The sequence below is a fragment of the Choristoneura fumiferana genome, chromosome 10, assembly GCF_025370935.1.
Source record: "Choristoneura fumiferana chromosome 10, NRCan_CFum_1, whole genome shotgun sequence".
Taxonomy (NCBI): domain Eukaryota; kingdom Metazoa; phylum Arthropoda; class Insecta; order Lepidoptera; family Tortricidae; genus Choristoneura; species Choristoneura fumiferana.
Window position 1 is genome coordinate 3706781 of NC_133481.1, and position 13433 is coordinate 3720213.

At 38.3% G+C, this 13433-nt stretch overlaps 2 protein-coding genes across 3 annotated transcripts; one reads left to right on the plus strand and one right to left on the minus strand.

The window, feature by feature from the left end:
- The first annotated feature begins 803 nt into the window (after positions 1–803).
- On the plus strand, positions 804–3090 carry LOC141431717 (palmitoyltransferase Hip14-like). Its single transcript, XM_074092896.1, has 3 exons — positions 804–829; positions 1457–1712; positions 2000–3090. Exons 1-3 carry the CDS (start codon positions 804–806, stop codon positions 2189–2191), a joined length of 474 nt encoding a protein of 157 aa, XP_073948997.1. The 3' UTR covers positions 2192–3090.
- Positions 3091–3311: 221 nt separating this feature from the next.
- LOC141431847 (acyl-CoA Delta-9 desaturase-like) lies at positions 3312–13153 on the minus strand. 2 transcript variants are annotated; one of them, XM_074093073.1, is made up of 5 exons: positions 12866–13153; positions 10510–10745; positions 9932–10062; positions 7942–8147; positions 3312–4808 (listed from the first exon to the last, which is right to left on the minus strand). In XM_074093073.1, the coding sequence occupies exons 2-5, from the start codon at positions 10724–10726 to the stop codon at positions 4304–4306; spliced, it is 1059 nt and encodes a 352-aa protein (XP_073949174.1). In that variant the 5' UTR covers positions 10727–10745; positions 12866–13153; the 3' UTR covers positions 3312–4303. The 2 variants fall into 2 exon arrangements, with proteins under 2 accessions (XP_073949174.1, XP_073949173.1); XM_074093072.1 differs by lacking the exon at positions 12866–13153 and adding an exon at positions 10829–11166.
- Between the last annotated feature and the right edge of the window lie 280 nt (positions 13154–13433).

The following is a 13433-nucleotide window of genomic DNA, read 5'->3' on the forward strand; positions in this document are numbered from 1 at the left end:
TGTGAAAACTGAATTATAGACTTTCCATTGCTGTTTTTCACAACTCACTATCACTATCATTGTCTGAAGAATTCAGAGGTATGACCGGATTCCATCAATGTATCTTATAGTCTTCCCTTCTTCTTCTTCCTAGCATCGTGATTTCTTAAAAAGCACCTTTGTTCTGCAGCACTTGGCAAAGTGTCCTTTGATGCCACATTTTATTACACTTTTCATTCATTGCTCCGCATCTGTACTTTTGGCATGTGACCTTTTTGGCGAATCTGTACATTCTAAAACTGAAAACTTTATTTATGTCTGGATTTTCTGGCTCTTGTTTTAATAACTGGATCACACATTTGTTTTTCCATTTCATATAACCTAGATATTTCCCAGTGCTTTTGTTTAATGTTAACTCATTTCTTTTTCTTAAAATTTTCTTTTTAAATGCAAATTGTACATTTTTCATGAGCTGATCAATTATGCTTCGTCAACGTTTGAGAACCCGCAATCCTGGCTTGTTTGGCGTAGTCTTAGTATGAACTGTTTCCATTGACTTTTGGTTTTCCTTTTGCAAGTTTCTAAATTTTGCTTTCAAAATTTGTATTAACTTCGGATCTAAATGCGAATTTAATCGTTTGATGCATCTATCATACTCGGTATTACTTTCCGCCTCAACATCTTTAATGCTTTCATAAATTTTCTTGTAGTTTCGGTGCCTGCCTGGTGGAAGCAATCTTGCCACTTTCTGCTTGTCGCTGAGCCCTATCTGGCCATCAATATAATATTGAAATTGTCTTCCCATAACCCGCTTACCGCTTGGTATGGTGTTGGCGTCTTCATATGGATTGTTTGGACCGATGTCCCGACGCCATAATTTGTAAACATGTTTCCTTTCCATGCGTTTTTACGTGATTAACGCGTGAATTCGTCCGGACCGTCGCCAATAAATACTGTCGGACTTTTACATTAAATCTTGATATAAAGAAATGTCTTTTATTATTTATTTCCTGTTTACAAAACTTAGAATTCGTTCGATAATTCTATTATTAGCACAACTTGCTTTTTCTATCTATTTCGCTTCTGTCAGAATATGACATTTGTTTAGGGATGTTCCATCAAAGTAGTGATAGCCCTCTACAATGATTACCGTCAGCGTAACGGCAAGATACGAAATTCGAATTTTGTACTTCGTAGTATACGAGTAGGGCCTTGAGGAATCAAGAAGTCTAAAAGTAAAAATATGTTTCGTACAGTCAGTAGCAGTTGTGATGGTCATCATGATCTAAACTAAACACTCTTATTACATTGGCAGTAGAGTCATATATGCGTCCACTTCTGCTGCTGTCTGTACTTACATTAACTTCTAATACTCGGGGGTCTATCATTCAGCTTTGCCGCCCCGGGCCCCAACGAGCTTAGTCCGCTACTGCCCCCTCTTTACGACTCTTGTACTAAATGACCGACTCCTCCCCAGAGCGAAGCACTGCCGCATCTGCAAGCGCTGCGTAGCGTACTTCGACCACCACTGCCCGTTCATCTACAACTGCGTCGGAGTCCGCAACCGCATGTGGTTCTTTCTGTTCGTGATGAGCGTCGCCATCAACTGTACTCTGTCAATCTACTTCGCCTGCTACTGCTTGCTACTGGAAGGCTTCGGGCTGCTGTATTTACTCGGGCTGCTGGAAGCTCTCACGTTCTGCGCGCTCGGCTGGATTCTTACATGTACTTCTGTAAGTATCACAGTGGCGTAGTAGAGGGGCCCCGGTGGTGAAAGAATCGGGCCTCACCCTCACCCCCTCTTTCCATGTAGGTTGAACTTATGTTATCTTTCAAAACTAAACAATAAAAAACTGCAAAAGGCCGTATCAGTCATGGTACTGCCACCGTGTGAACAACGCTTTAAGCTCTTCGGTAAATAGCAACCCCCTTTTCATTTAGGTACGGCAACACCGATACACAATTGAGCGCCAAAATTGACGCAAAATACAGTAATTTAACTTTTAATTTTTATTTTCAGATTCTTCATGCCTGTATGAATTTAACGACAAACGAGATGTTCAATTACAAAAGATACCCATATTTGAGAGATAAACGAGGTCGGTATCAGAATCCCTTCTCAAGGGGTCCAATAATGAATTTGTTTGAATTTTTCGTCTGTCTTCCGGATAAGTGCGACGAGCAAGATTTCTTTCACGAAGAGACGATTTAACAGCAGATTAACTATTGCTAAATTTCTGCGCTCTCAAGCTTGTTTCAGGCTTGGAAACCACCATATGATCGGGCAATGTAACGTGAACAACGATGAAAATCATTGGTCATGTCACGATCGTGTAATAAATAGTAGCGGGCTGTTTTCCGCTAACATTTGATGACACATTGCTCTTATCACGCATGTTCATCAAACAGAATTTGATTCTAAGCGGATAAAATGCACAAAAAAATCTAAACACGTCTTTGATACAGCATTGACTTTTTGATGACATGTTATGATAGGAGGTGTACGTTAGGTTTATATTTTGAGAACCTGCCTTCTTAGCAATAATATTTTATATTATTCATACGCCTTGTCACAACTACTACTGTTTGTCATGCAATATTATGTCATCTCTTGGATTAAATTAAATAATTATGTAAGTAATGCAACTTAACTTACATAAGCCTAAGGGGCTGTTTCATAAACTGATGGATAAATGTAATGCTGTCTCCGTCTATTCAAACAATACAAACCGAGACGGCATCACATTTATCAGTCAATTAAAATTAATCAATGGGTGGTGAAACAGCCCCTAAGACTTACAAAGTAATTCAAAGTCTGTAAAAAGAAGTGTGGCCAGATCAAATAGGTAAACATTCCCCAACCTGGGATCTGCGCTGCGAAGACTGCAAACCCATATAAAGGGGTTAAAATGCAATAATGTTTGTTGAAAGGATGTGGGTGTTTGTAGTGGAATCTGAATTCTAAACAGATTGGGAAATAATGTTTTATTATCATTTATTAAGTGCACTCACTTTTGCTACAGAATGCTATAAGTACGATTCAATATGATGTCCGAAAAAATGGTTTAAAATATGTACCTATTTTGGAAAAATAAAATTATCTGAAGTTGTCATCTCTTTTAAACTCCTTAGTTAGAAACCACGCAAAGTTTACTTTGTCCTTTATGTGAAATTGATAAATAATCGTGTACTGAAAAATGTACCTAATGTGGTTAACGTATTACCCAAGTGTGTAAGTGTGGACACTTGGTATTATATTATACTTGAATTTGTTAGAGAAAAGGTAAGTTCCGTTCAGCGTCTGCTACCAATGAGGATAGGGATTAAAACACTTATTGAAAGTTTTAAAATGTAATTAACATAAACAACTGTCTATGACAAGTACAGAATAGACTCACAACATCGAGTCGTCCAAATGTGCATACGTAATGCGTCTTTACGACAGGAAGATACGTGCATGTGCTGTTAGGTATTATGTTAGTCCACAGTTCACATACATACAGGTCCAATGTCAATATGAAACCTTGAGCACGTACATTTGAGAACGACCAATTTGGTACGCCATTGAATGTACGCGGTGGCACAGTATAAACCAGTATGTGATCTAGAAACAACAGCTGCAGATCATATACTGGGTATATACTAGGTGGTTTCATATGAACTAAGAAACCAAAAGGATATACTAATATCACAAACAACTTCACACATCAGTCGAATACACATTGTATATGTCACCACGAATTAGTCCCGCTAAGTTCAGTGGCAAAGCTATGTCTCCGTGCATACAATATGCATAATCTATAATTAAATCCTTTGTTATATTATATACCACATATCCTTAAAATAATTAAGCCTTTGTCATCACGTAAAACTAATTGTTAACAACCTGTTTCGTAATAAGTATTGAGAATAAATTATTTTATAATAACCTTGGGTTAAACTACGTCAGTTCCTGGAAAATGCAACAAAAGTAGATCGTCTACTTCAATAGTATAAATGGCGAACTGGAATCCATTCTACCAGAAACAGTATCAAGTACAATAAATTAATATGTGGTCTATAATACTGATGTGTTATTTATAATAATTATCACAAACAAAGCTCCAAGTATCCGAAGCAATCACACATCTATCTAGAATATATAAATAATAATCTGCTAACATTTTACGTATTGTTAGAACTTATAGTTTTCATAGTCTCACTATTAAAACTTGTACAATGTTAAAAATAATCAAAACAATCTTGTAACAAAACAAGTCGATCAGACCTTGGAACAAGGAAGCTCAAAATAATCTAGCGCATGGGCGTTGTACTAAGTTATAATTTAATCATCTTTAGGGTTAATTCTTATAGCCGCGTTGATTTCTTCCTGAGCGTGATCTTTGTCGCCCCACCCCCATAAATGGTGGGAGCCGTCGCCCGTACGTTTCACCCTTTGCTGAACGATCTCCTCCGAGACAGTCTTCATGTCGTAGGCCCAGCCAATTTTGGCGAAGAAGTTAATGAACTTGGTGGTGAAGTTTAGCCTGTGGTTACCCAGCTCAGCGGTCTTGTAATCCCAGGGGAATGTATGATGGTAGTTGTGGAAGCCTTCTCCGAAAGCAAATAAGGATACTGACATGTTTTCTGAAGGCTTGATGGACTTGTCGTAGGGTTTGTCGCCCCACTTGTGGGCGGCTGAGTTGACGAGCCACGTGACGTTGAGGATGAAAGTGTAGCGGAACAGCGCCGCCACGAAGAACGCGTTCGACCATGTCTCCTTCCACATGTAGACTGGGATGACCGTGGGCAGGACGAAACAGGCCAGAGGCATGAGGATCATGTAGTATCTGGAATGAACACGTTCGTTAGTTGGAGTTAACAGTACAATCCTATTCGGTGTAGCAACACGCGTTTATGCTAAGTCAGGCTTATGTTTAGTCAGGGCTAGATTAGAGGTCTGCTGGTGTTAAGCCAACGTAGGAATGGGAGCCCCCAAGGTGAAAAAAGATTGCTTGAAAAAAAAAGGAATAGTTGACACGTCAAAATTTGGATTTTTTTAAAACCCCTATTGTGGGGGACCTGGATGCTCTACTCTACATCCAGCACTGGTTTAATATCGTTAAATTCTTTTGACGTTAAGTCCAGCGATATTTCAACTGTCAGGAGACCCTCATGCAGATTTATTAACCCTGGTCCGTGAAAATCAGCCAAAGATGAATTCAAGATAAATCTACGTAGCATTTTTCCACGCGAATAGAAAATTACACAATTGAATGAAGTACCGGACATTTATGGATTTATTATCCATAGAAATTCAGATTGGACGTTCATAAATGTATATATTACATTACATTTATTTATTACGGACGGAAAATTTATGGCACTTGTGAAATAGCCGGTACAAACATTGTTATCTTACATACTACTTAAATCCTTTAGCCAATGCAATTTGACATTACGATGTGTGTAATAAGGTAAACATTAGCTTGCACATGTAGCAAATTGGTTAATGCAGTATTCGTTTTAGTACTTGAAACGATTGGGATTTGACTCATCTACGTTTAAATAGATTATACGATGGAGAATGAAGTGACTAAAGCCTATTTTAGACCTGTAAGAAAAATCTTACAAATTGCATTACATTTTACGAGATTGATCACTTCAAACTCGTTAGATTTACCGCCTCACAATGTAGGTAATGTAACGTGCACGATTTTCTTGCGGATCTCAACTGAGCTAAATCTAGAAACTATTCGTCATACAACATAAATTAACACCATGATGTAAGTTTGGTGAAATTAATAAAATTTTAACCGGATTGATGGATATGAGCTCTTTTTTCCATTGAATCCGGTGATAGGCCATGTATCTTCGGATAAATCGCAGGACATTGTGAGTAATGTGTGTCGAAGTGATTATGTGCCGGTACAGGAAAAATTAACGCATTCACTGCCACCTCACTTGACTTGACTGACCAAAGGTGCCACCGACGCACATGTGCGTTCAAATGTATGAATAATTATGACAGCGGCACTAGGGCAAAGTTCCAAAAACGCATATATGCGTCGGTGGCAGTGAATGCGTTAAGTGCGGGTAGTTCGAAAAAGTCGCGCGCCTAGACGAACGTGATACCCTACACTTCAACGTCAAGGATATTTATGCAATAAATATTGTAGTCATGATTTAGTCTCGAAGTAAATTAGTTACGAATTTAATAAAATCCCAGAATTTGAAATCATCTGTCTGATCTAAGGGCCTTATCGCACTAGCGATTCGCGGGCGAGTTGAAAGCGAAGGCGAACACGCAGTGGCGTAGCTACCAAAGGCGAGTGCCCGGGCCTCAAGCTCAGGGAAATTCGCGCTGATGATGTTGCTTAGCATTAAAGTATTTGTATTATAATGATTTTACTTCAACCTACCAGTTTTGATAGCAGTCTCATTATTTGCAGCCTAGTTACGCTACGCCACTGCGAACGCGTAACGATTTCCCGGCGAACGCGCAACGATGTCGCTGCATTATTATTGTACGAGAGTTTTTGGCGTTATACGCAGCTAACTCGCTGCGCGCTCGCAGCGACATCGTTGCACGCTCGCGGCGATATCGTTGCGCGCTCGCGGCGAAATCGTAACGCGTTCGCCTCGCTTCCAACGCGCCCGCAAATCGCTAGTGTGATAAGGCACTAATGGCACGCAAGCGAAATCGCGGGTAAATGCTAAACACATAGTTTAATTTCGATACAGCCTATATGAAAATAACAATACCATAAAAACGTTCCCAGACGGTACTCTAACTATCAAATGGAACAGTTTTTACCATAGCCGTATTTAAATTTTGCAAATTAACAATCGATAAACAACTTAAAAGCCGTGGTGGCCGAGTGGTTAGACCTATGGCCTCTCAAGCAGAGGATTGTGGGTTCAAACCCCGGCTTGCACCTCTGAGTTTTTCGAAATTCATGTGCGGAATTACATCTGAATTTACCACGAGCTTTACGGTGAAGGAAAACATCGTGAGGAAACCTGCACAACAAACCTGCGAAGCAATTCAGCGGTGTGTGTGAAGTTCCCAATCTGCACTGGGCCCGCGTGGGAACTACAGCCCAAGCCCTCTCATTCTGAGAGGAGGCCTGTGCCCTGCAGTGGGACGTATATAGGCTAGGATGATGATGATGATGATGATGATGATGAAACAACTTAACTGATTAAATACTGATTTGACGTATTCATGAACATCTGTTGGGACAGGTGTTCTCTGTAGATTGGCGATGATCAATTCTACTTCTTTCACACTACAACGGATTTAATCGAAATTTATCATGCAGAGCTTGATCCCTTGCACACACAGGCTACTTTTTATCCCAATATTCCTAATTCAACTAATAAGTTTAAAGGCATGAAATGTGGCACAGGTGTTTTTTAGGGTTCCATAGTCAACTAGGAACCCTTATTAATGTAACGTTTATGTAGCCAGTGACATCAGTTCCATGAGAAATTTGTAAAACCACAGAATATCGCTTAAAAGGCCAGACCTAATGATTAATGCGAGCGAAACCACAAGTAAAATAATTTTAATTAGTGAACTGGAACAAAATCATAAAATTTAATAAGAGTCTAGGGCTAAAAAATTTAATCATTAACCATGGATTATGTATGCATGACTATTACATAGATTTTGACACTACCTAACCCTGAGTTAGCACTTATCTCGGAGTTATGCCGGCCACACACGCTAGGTTATAACCGATGGTTATGCCTGCACAGTTCATTTGTATTGGCATAACCAAAAAATATCAATTTGCATATTTCAAATTTTGTTTGCGCAGGCAAGGAGTTATGTCACACACACATTCAGTTAAGCCTGCACAAATTAACTGTGCAGGCATAACCATCGGTTATAATACTTATAACCTAGCATGTGTGGCCGGCTTTATATCAGTTTACCCTGGTCTACTAAGAATGTTGTGACAAAAAAATACTCACTTCTTTTGGAAACGAAGAATGGGATCCGAGTACAGGTCGCTCAGGTCTAGTCCCTTGCCCTTCCTCTTGAGTTCCGGATGCTTCCTGACCAGCAGCCAGCCGATGTGGGAGAAGAAGAAGCCGCGGGTGGCGTTGTGGGGGTCAGCATCCGTCTCCGAGTACTTGTGGTGCATGCGGTGATCGCGGGCCCAGTCTATCGCAGAGTCCTACGAGAAGACAACATAGTTAAAATGTGACTGCCAGCAGCAAAATACATTTAGTTGATACATAATTATTAAATACATAAGAAGACAAATAAAATGAGGGAGGCCTATGTCCAACAGAGGATGTTCTACAGCCGATGTGATGATGATGATGAAGTAAAAGTGTAGAAAGGGTCAATCAACTTCTTCTTGTACCTAAGAGTTTCTATATGTTTTCTGTGGTTAAAATTCATGGTGTATAAATTTTTGCCATAGTTATAAGCTCATTATTTTATAGACTATCTCCTAAGCATATTAGTCGCATATATCAAAGCAGTTTTTTTAAGAAACTCTGTCACTGTTGTCTTTTTGACAACGGGACAGAATAACAAACAAGAAAAAGTTGATTGACCCAAATATAAATTGGGGCACCCCTAGACTAGCTATATCTTTAGAAAAACGCCGTCTCACTTTGCTGAAGAATTTTTTTATCAGTAAAATATTGGCATAATTATAATGAATATAGGAATTCACCGTCAGCTATCACTTTATCAGATATAACTAGTTAATTACTTTTTTTTATATTATGACATATATTACATATTACTTTAATTAAGTTAATTATCCAAGAAAAACTAAATCCAAACTAGAGATGGTGTATGATAAAAATAATAATTTTATCAGAACATGACCTTATCTGCCTATCAATTTCCATAAAAACGTGAGTAAACATGTGCACATACTTTCTATGTAATTTATTAAGGCTGTTACGCACTTGTGTTATTAACACAGAAGATCAGTGTTCTGCAAGAGCTAAAATAAGGTCTGCAAATGATTGTGCAGAAGATGCATGCTAAAAAATCTCATTGGTGCTAATTATACTTAAAACCGAGTGCTCCCAGGCCCCAGGTCAAAAAAGTTGGGGACTGCTATAAGGCACCGCTCCAAAATAGGAGTGTTTGAACACACTATTATTCCAGGCATGAGTTCAACACTATTATGTTTAGTTACAACTAACATCCTGTGACCTTCTCTACAGCAATTATTGACAGGAAAATGCGACATGTTCTTCAAAATAAATATCCTGGGACCTTTATGTACACATGTGCCAAGTATTTGAGATTGTATGCTTGATACAAAATGTGTTAGCCTAATTTTAACCAGCATGCTTATTGTCAACAAATTGTGTCATATACACATGTTTTAGACAACATCAATAAAATTGTAAGGCATTTTATGTATGGTATTTATTGTAAATCTTATTTTTGACAAGCCTAATAATAATAATAATAATAGCCTTTATTACATCATTTAGAATGGTCTGCCTCGTTTCCTTCTTTTATAGTTGATTGTACCAATTAATAGTTGTCTTGCTTCCATTTTATTTATTCCTCGTAGTTAAGTGACCTGTCCATTTCCACTTTAGTTTTTGAACTGTCACTGTGACATCTTTTAGTCTGGTAAGTTCTGGTAGTTGTTCTTGTCCTATCTGATGTTTTCTTCCCTATCCTATCATGCTTCTCTCTATTGCATTTTGACATGTCTCAAGTTTTCTTATCTGGGTTTTGGTAAGAGCCCAGGATTCGCAGCCGTAAGTGAGTACTGGCAATATGCAGGTGTTTTTCATTGTCTTTAGTTGTTAGATCAATTGGGGAGATTAGGGAGATGCCATAGGAAACAAGCCTAATACATAATATTATGTTTACTTAAGCCAGAGAATCTGGTTTAATCAGAGGTGCGTTTGATGATTTTGTTTCATATTCCCTATGAGGAATAGTATCTGACAAATGTACCTATGGTATTCTTACCTGGAATGCAATGGTGTTGAAGGTAGTGAGAATGAGGCGGAGCGGCCATTTAGCCTTGTATGACTTGTGTGCCCAGAGTCTGTGAGCCCCAGCAGTGATGCCCAGCCCCGATGCCACATACAAGAAGTAGGCTGTAGAAAAAAAAACACAAGCTATGGTAAAAGTGTCACTGTCATTCTAAAAATATTAGAAATACAAGTTTGTAAAGATGTAACTCAATCATGCAATAACTTTTGATCCAATTCGAATGAAATTTGGAATGGAGATGGTTAAGTCCCGAGGAAGGACATAGGATAGTTTTTATCCCGGAAAATTACATTGTTCCCGCAGGATAGCAACAAAGGAATTCTTTGCTGACTAAGTCAATTAGCTATATTAATATTAACCACTGGAGTAATACCTATAGCTTTATGGAAGCATAGAAATTACGACATTATGTCTCATGATGTTAGTGCAATTTGTTTCTGTTAATTTTTCACTAACGAATTTATCAAACCATAACTACTCTGATGTCAGACTTAACTGCCACGGAATTTTCTCGCTTGTATGTAGATAAAACGAGATACGAATAAGCTTACCAAATACATCTGTTTGCCATTTCGCGGAGAACAGGAACAAATAACCTCCGTAGATGGCGGCGAGGTGGAGGTATGCGAACAGGATGATGTTTCTCCAGACATAAACCCTCGGGCTGTCATCAGCTTGCTCCACGGGCGTTCTTGCCAGCGCCAAATCCGGGGTTGCTGCGTCGCTCTCGAAGAGCACCCCATTTTCTTCCGTTACGTTAGGTGCCATTTTTTCCGGTTTTCGCAGTCTGAAAAGAAAGTCCAGTAAGTATCGCTCGAGCGAGATAAACAACAAATAGTAAGGTATAAAAACACTTAATACAAAAACCACCTTTCAGAACAGTTATCTATTTCGCTTAGAAAATCCATTTTCACATGTTACGACGATAACAAAAACAGAAAGGTAAGTTATGAAATGATTTGATTTTGTTAGACGCGATGCGCGCATAAATCAGTACGGCGCAGGACGGGCTAAGCAAGCAAGGCAGGGCAGGCTGAACACTGAACGAACAGACTGACGCACTGACGCGATCACGATCAGGTGATTTGAGTGAACTTGAACTGACCTTGAATTTTGCAGGATGACGAAAACGAAAACCATTTTGCCGCGCGAAGAGCATTTTCAATTTCTTTTAAAGTTACATTATCTTAGATCATTTATAAAAAAATAGATGTAAAATAAAATGAAGATACATAGGTTACAATTTTAATAATATTTTTATATAATTTACAATTTTCAGCAATTGTTTTATTTTGTTTATGCTTTATGGACTAATTAACTAAGAAGTACTTGTACTTTTTATGGTTCCGTAGTCAACTAAGGAACCCTTAGTTTCGCCATGTCTGTCCGTCCGCGGCTAAGCTCAGAGACCGTTAGTACTAGAAAGCAAGCTATAATTTGGCATAGATATAGGTACATCAATCACGCCAACAGTGGCAAAATAAAACAAAAAAAAAATTATGGTACCTCCCATAGACGTAAAGTGGGGGTGATTTTTTTTCTCGACTAACTACCTAGTGTGTGGTAGGTATATAGGTATCGTTGGATAGGTCTTTTAAAACCATTGGGGAGGTTGCCAAGACGATTTTTCGATTCAGTGATCTGTTTGCGAAATAGGTATTCAACTTTCAAGTGCAAATTGTAATTAAAATTGTTAAAATCATATTTTTCAATCATATTATATTTTTTTAGCATGTTGGAATAATTAGCTTAGCTTTATCTATGGTAGACGACTCGAAAAAAAAGACAATCAGGGGGGTTACACTTCGAAAATCGAGAAGTTCGTATCGTTTTGCTGACGCAAATATTAGGTAGGTATTTAATACGAGTAAGATGAAGGGTACGACAGATTATAGATAAGATAAATTCGATTTTAGAATTTTGTTGTAGTAGCCCCCTGTATTGGCGGGTAGCCATTATTTTATTCAGTTGTTAGCGTCTTTCTTTTGCCGAGCTGTGAAGTGTAGACACAAAATAATTTCATTTTTTGCATTTTTTCCTCGCAATGTGATGAAAATCATTGTATTACATTGGATTACAGACTCAAGTCGTTAAAAGCCCTTGCCTCCGGCGTCGGGCTTCTAATAGACTCTCGTTAGTAATCCCCTTCTTACGCCCCTTATATGCACAATGTACTATTTTTAAGAGAAAAGCATTTAGCGACTTCCTCAAAGTATGTTTTCGTTATGGAAATTCCTAATATAGGTATCAATCCCAATATATCAATTTTAGCTATTTATAAATATTCTTATTTCTTTTTCAATATAGGTATAGGGTTTTTATTTTTAAGCTCAGTATTTAATTTTAAAAAAATATTTGCATGAATACAACGCGAATACAACGCGAGTAATTAATTAAGAACACATTGTTTTTAATAGTTTTGCACTGCGCAACTAGTGCAAGTCCTCTTGGCATTAGGTACCATAAAGAAAAGAAGAAACATGAGAGTGAAATATGTGTCCAATGTGTCACAATGTTGAATAATATATAACATAGCTTAGCGCATACCTAAAAATCCTCTAAGATAATGTCCCCTACGACCTCTTTTATATAATGCACTACCGTGACATCTGTTTTAGCGTAGCGAAATAACCCGTAAATAAAAATATTGTATTTCTATAAGTTAAATTGAATACATTATAATTATATATATTTTGTCAACAGACACGAATTACATACATACCTACATGACAAAAAGATTCAGTTTGAAAATCTATGTTAACTTTCACCGAGTTCGTCAAAAGTTAACTACAGTTAAAATGTGCTTAGAAATTCTGTTGTTTTTACTATCATAACCATAGGTAACATAAAAAGTGGGCTTTCTGACTGTGATAGAATTAAGATTTAAAATTATATAAACACACTCACCTATAAATTTAATTATAACATATAGCACTTTTCACTTTTCAAACGCTAACACAACGTTGTTCAGTAGTCTCTACTTGAAATAGTAATGAATAATCGACCGGCGTTAAAATTATTTATATACAAACATTGAATAAGATTAAGAATAATAATTAGTGTTATCAATCCGGGAGACCGGTAAGTTCACGTGTTTAGTTGGACTGTGGACCGAGTCACAGACTACTTAGAGATACCGAGTTCGCGAGCAGACTGCCTTACTAACACGTTCGCCGGCAAAAGAGTGCGGGTCGCGTCAGCGCGGGCTACAGGGATTGGACGGTGTGCGGAGTGGCGCGATGTATGGCGACGACACGTCACGCGATCCCGGTCCACGGCGGCACGGCGGTGCATCTACCAGACACGTGCTAGCCGACTAGCCACGGCCACGGTGTATAACTATACATACATGTTTCTAATGCAATACACACCAATACACTGACAGACAGCGTGGGACTCAAAGACTACAGTATATAATAGGGGTGGGACTGAGCTGAGATCACACACATCATGCGAAGACAGAGATGATCGATTG

Excerpts from the sequence above, each read along its gene's own strand:
- LOC141431717 (XM_074092896.1), top strand. The coding sequence starts at position 804 with ATGGTGTTGGCGTCTTCATATGGATT. Across the intron at positions 830-1,456 it reads TTGGCGTCTTCATATGGATT|AGCGAAGCACTGCCGCATCT; the intron begins GTTTGGACCGAT and ends ACTCCTCCCCAG. Across the intron at positions 1,713-1,999 it reads GGATTCTTACATGTACTTCT|ATTCTTCATGCCTGTATGAA; the intron begins GTAAGTATCACA and ends TTTTATTTTCAG.
- LOC141431847 (XM_074093072.1), bottom strand. The coding sequence starts at position 10,866 with ATGGATTTTCTAAGCGAAATAGATAACTGTTCTGAAAG. Across the intron at positions 10,746-10,828 it reads ATAGATAACTGTTCTGAAAG|ACTGCGAAAACCGGAAAAAA; the intron begins GTGGTTTTTGTA and ends CTTTCTTTTCAG. Across the intron at positions 4,809-7,941 it reads ATTCTTCGTTTCCAAAAGAA|ATACTACATGATCCTCATGC; the intron begins GTGAGTATTTTT and ends TGTTCATTCCAG.